The following is a 4,608-nucleotide window of genomic DNA, read 5'->3' on the forward strand; positions in this document are numbered from 1 at the left end:
GAATTGCTGTAGAGGTTTTTTCGGGATGAATGCATTTCAAAGGGGTGCTGTAGTCCGATCTTTTACTTCCAGGTAAAACGTTCGACGTCGCTGGTGGACGAGCAGGGTAGCGAGTGAGTTGGAGCGTCAAACTTGCCTTCAGCTGGGATTACTCAGACTGCCACAGCATTGCGCCTTCTTCTCCTTCCCTCTTTTAGCCCCCCTACATCGCCTATTCGAGCGCGTCGCAAGACCGGTTCCGTGTCCTATGTGGTCAAACTCAACACGTAACTTTGATTTTCAACAAGGATGGTTTGCTTCTATCCTTACTTACTTATCCTTACCCAGTAACGTTGATTTCAGTTGCATTGCTCCTGCCTGCCTCATTTCTTTTGCAGAAAACTACGGCAGGGCGATTCAAACTGGTGCAAGTATTGAACCTCCAGCCTCACCTGCCTCCTCTTCCTGGATGTCTGTACGTTTGTTCGACGTTTAGTACTTTTTAGTGACCCCGTTGGTTGAGTCTTTCACTGACTTTGTACAAACAAGCCGACACTTCGTCTCACAGCATCCTGCCGCGTCATTGGCTTTGTGCTCTGGTTGTTGCTTTTTTAAAAGGGAGGGTAGGAGAGGGACGAGTGCTTCTGCCTTTCTGTCCTCCTTTCAACTACAGGCAATTGATTCGCATTGGGGCAGGGGAGGAGCCTTGGGCTCTTCAGAGGGAGGGCCCATTTGGGGAGGGCGTTCGTCTCGGTGCGGAGGAGGAGGCGGTGCGTTCCGGTTCCTTATCGTAACGCCTGGTAGGTTGCGCGTCGAGTTCATCCTGGAGTGGAGTGCTTTCTGGTTGACTCGCAGGGGTCTGCTTCTTCATTGCAGTATTGAAGTAGCGATGGAGTGTAGTGTACTTGCGTCGAGGTTTCGACTTGGTTGCCAGTGTGTCGGTACCCTTCCAGTGCCTTGCGTTGGTTGGGTTATGCGTATCGTGTTTCATCTCGTTGAGGTGGTAGACTGCGTTGATGCTTTGCTACACCACTGTGACATCAGGTGCCGGAGGGAGCTTGTATGGTGTTGAGTGTAGCCCACTGGCACCGCCGGTGGTGGAGCAACTTGTAGGGACCTGTAGATTGCATGTTACTGTTCAGCCAATCGCCTTATCAAATATTGATAAGTATGCCTCAGTGTCTACCATTGGTACGGGTCCTCTTCCCACTTCTTTTCTACTCACTATCACATCACCAACCATAGCGTCGGGTCAACCGATCCGGCGGATGTGACTCCACCTTGTGGTCTACCTTGTAGACCCAATTACTGGTCACGTGGATGGGGTATTTGCGGAAGGTGCGACCACGGAGGGCATCGTCTGCGTTTATTTAGCTCGCATCGACTGCGAGAACGACAAACAGTGGACCTGCTTTGTGACTTTATGGGCTGGGTAAAAAAAAATTCGGTGCCGTGGGTGCTTCACGACATTTTGTAATGCAAATGAGCGGAAGAGACTAAAAAGTGGGTGAATGAAAAGATGGAAATAACCCAGAATTTCTCCTCGTCTTTATGTAAGGGAATGGCCCTGGCCTAGATCGTTTTTACCATTCATCAAATTCATTTGCTACTGGTGTCATACTTTCTGAACATGCACGGTAGAACTAACTAGAGGGTAGCTTGGACACTGCCTTTCCTTAAAAAAACCATGCTTCTTATGATTTAGTCATGGACATACTGTCACTGCAGCTATAACTAAATCAATACTGTGAAAGATCTTCATGACTAAGCGGTTTATTTCCGAGGATCATCTGTGTTTGTTTGGGTGCACACTTGGCTCTATGGGTCATATCACCTCCTTAAAAGTATGATGGTTAGACAGTAGGTTGATAATAAAATAATCTTCTGCATTGGCTTGGCAGCAGAGGGAAACGAATTTGATTAGAAGAAGTAGCAGCTTTGACTCTACTGGATAGTTGTCAAACCTAAATGTCACCAAAATGGAGCATTACCTATTGATGGCTGATTCTGTGGAGGCTCGATACAAATGAATTGACGAAACGATGCAGTCCCCCAGCAAGTCTCTAACCAATCAAAGCCAAACTTTATAATGGGCATTGATGAGTATCATGGCCTGAGGCCATGGTACTCTTCTTTCCGTCAAGTGGCTTTCCATCATGGTACCCGTCACGCAATCAGGAGAGCTCTTAGACCAGATCTTGCCTGAAAAATTCAACCTTGAAGAGGACAAGATACTTGGGAGTCCTAATCATATTTTCGCATCGTCTCCCACTGGTATTTATCCTTCTTCCATGATGAAAATTTATTATTATAGTATAGTATATGGATATCTCCCTGTCCACTAGTTTGAAAGTTAGTTCATGGGAAGATGGAAAGCTCCACAAAACTCGTGAGAGGACAAATAAATGCTTTTCCTGTTAAGTGGGCAAAGATGAGTTGTGAAAGTCGTCTGCGAGGATCTGTCTCTACGTCCGCCACAAAAGCGTACTTGAATAAGCCCCCAGAAAGAGAGGACTTCAAAATTCTCAACATTTCATCTAATTAAACCGCTTAGACCTAGGCCTTCTTCAGGTCATCAATGGGCGTAATCATCTTCTTCATGAGGAGTAATGAGTGTCGGCGGTAATTCACCTCCGCGCTACGTCCTCCATTTAAAATTCATCACCTCGGAGGGGAATAATGTTCTCTTTGTGGGTTTTCGAATTTAAGTGAGATTAAAGCGGACCTTCACCTAGCCCATCCAATATCAGCCTTGGCACTTCCAAATAGACGCATTCGACAACAGTTTGGTAAAAAAATGCAACCATTCTAACACTTCCTTATTTATAAGTGTAATTTATTTCGAAACTAAATTTGTGTTAACTGATGTACCAATCTGTAGTGTTTTAACATAAGACCTTAATGCAAGACCGCGTGGACTCAAATCTCCCACAACTCCCACCGATCAACTCAAGAACTCCATCCCATACAAAAGGATTTGAATAGCACTTCCAAAACATGCATAAATTTGTAAAACTTCTCTTCGATTGATTTAGACTGAAAACGTTATAGAGACCAGCATGAGTGGACTAGAGACAGAACTCAATAAGAGCAGCATGGTAGCCAGGTTACGAAAACTTGAAAAATTCGAGTGGTTTTTCTTGCGATTAAAACAATTGCACTGTCACACTTCATTACACCACAACTTTTCACTCCCTACTTCTGCCGCATGATCACATGGTTATGACCTACTGACGGCCTACACATATGTTAGTACCTCACCAGGTCTTCAGGGTCAACTCAAAGATGTACCAAGCTACAGCATGGTAAGGCAAAATTGCCTATCCATCTGCAAGTTTCACTGTGTATGGTGTGGGCCCGAGACATCGTCTTAAGTTAATTTAGTCAATACAACTTGTCATTTTTGTTTCAGATCATCTGTACCGCGAGAAAAGCGGTTGTAGCCACACTGGACCCGAAACATCTATTCTGGAGTGAGACGAAAAAAGGTACCCACTAACCAACGACAGTCTTTCTAACTAATTTTGGCTGTTCGATAAGATCAGACATCTTGCACGTCATAACCCAATGAGTGGTGTTGGAATAAAATCCTCCATGGACTTTCCTTCCACCTATGCACGATCGCTACTTCAACATATGAACTATCAAACATTCCCAACTAGACATAAGATAGCTGCGATAATTTCACGATCGTCAAACCCTTTTTTGCTAGGAGGCAAGGAGGACCTTACTCTAGCTACCTACCTCCGCGCTTTTTGCCTACTTATCTTGCAGTTCTAAATCACCTCCAGTTACCCGTTCTACTCAGTTCCAGTTCGCATGTGATTGTCCAGTGCCAAAAAATGTGGAGAGGAAACAGTACCACCTCCCCCATCCTCAAATGCACATCTTATGAGTATGGCAGTTTGGCAATGGATGATATGAGGTGAGGCGCATGGGTGCGTTGCGTTGACTGCTGATTTCTGTGACCCTATAGTGACCTCAGTTGACTCGTGCTGACTTGTGAGAATAGGATCCTCTTCTCACTTACAGACTGGTTGACTACTCCCGAAAACCTACCAAGAAGTTCCATCCTTATCAAGTGAATTAACCTCATCCGCAATTCCCCGGCCTTCAACAAAGCCACCACGACCTGCTGAGAATGACTGGCGACGAAGAGGTGGGTAGGCAACGAAAGCTGTTTTAAGCTACCTCAGAGATGTGGTGTGGACGGTGCGTGGGTGGTCAATCGGTGGTCGTTGATGGTCGAAGAACAGTGACATGTTCCTCGGCTGAACTGGCAGTGCGATGCAAAAGCACAAAAGCCATTTCTAAGCCCAAGCGCCAATCTGTCAGACAACAAGGAATCTGGAGCTTGCGCCACCTGTAGATGAGGTGCGTGAAAGCGGTGTGGTGCAAATCGGCAAAGCTTGCAGTTGATGGTCATCTGTTGATTCTAGTACGAGCGAATCGCCTTCGCTCCACTCGCCGTATCACCGCTCGAGCAAACACTACTGCAAGTTGCTTTTTACACGCAACCCCCCATCTACCTTGAGTCATAGCAAAACCAAAATTCTACACAATGAGGAAGGCAGAGCCCTGCTGAACGTGGCGCAGCATCCAGAGTGAAGTCGACGCGAGCTAAATGAA

General features: G+C 45.9%; 1 protein-coding gene across 1 annotated transcript in view; it reads left to right on the top strand. All coding sequences in view use genetic code 11, as the record gives it.

Annotated features, from left to right (window-relative positions):
• The window catches only part of EGR_03929 (hypothetical protein), a gene marked incomplete at both ends in the record, with an annotated part of 3,893 nt that extends 2,478 nt beyond the window's left edge, over window positions 1–1,415 (top strand). Inside the window, 4 exons of the mRNA XM_024493178.1 lie at window positions 73–113; window positions 198–266; window positions 653–759; window positions 1,279–1,415. Coding sequence (XP_024352450.1) covers window positions 73–113; window positions 198–266; window positions 653–759; window positions 1,279–1,415 — 354 coding nt within the window. The remainder of the gene's footprint in view (window positions 1–72; window positions 114–197; window positions 267–652; window positions 760–1,278) is intronic.
• Window positions 1,416–4,608: the final 3,193 nt, after the last annotated feature.

Source organism: Echinococcus granulosus, assembly GCF_000524195.1.
Source record: "Echinococcus granulosus chromosome Unknown EG_S00022, whole genome shotgun sequence".
NCBI classification, from domain to species: Eukaryota; Metazoa; Platyhelminthes; class Cestoda; order Cyclophyllidea; family Taeniidae; genus Echinococcus; species Echinococcus granulosus.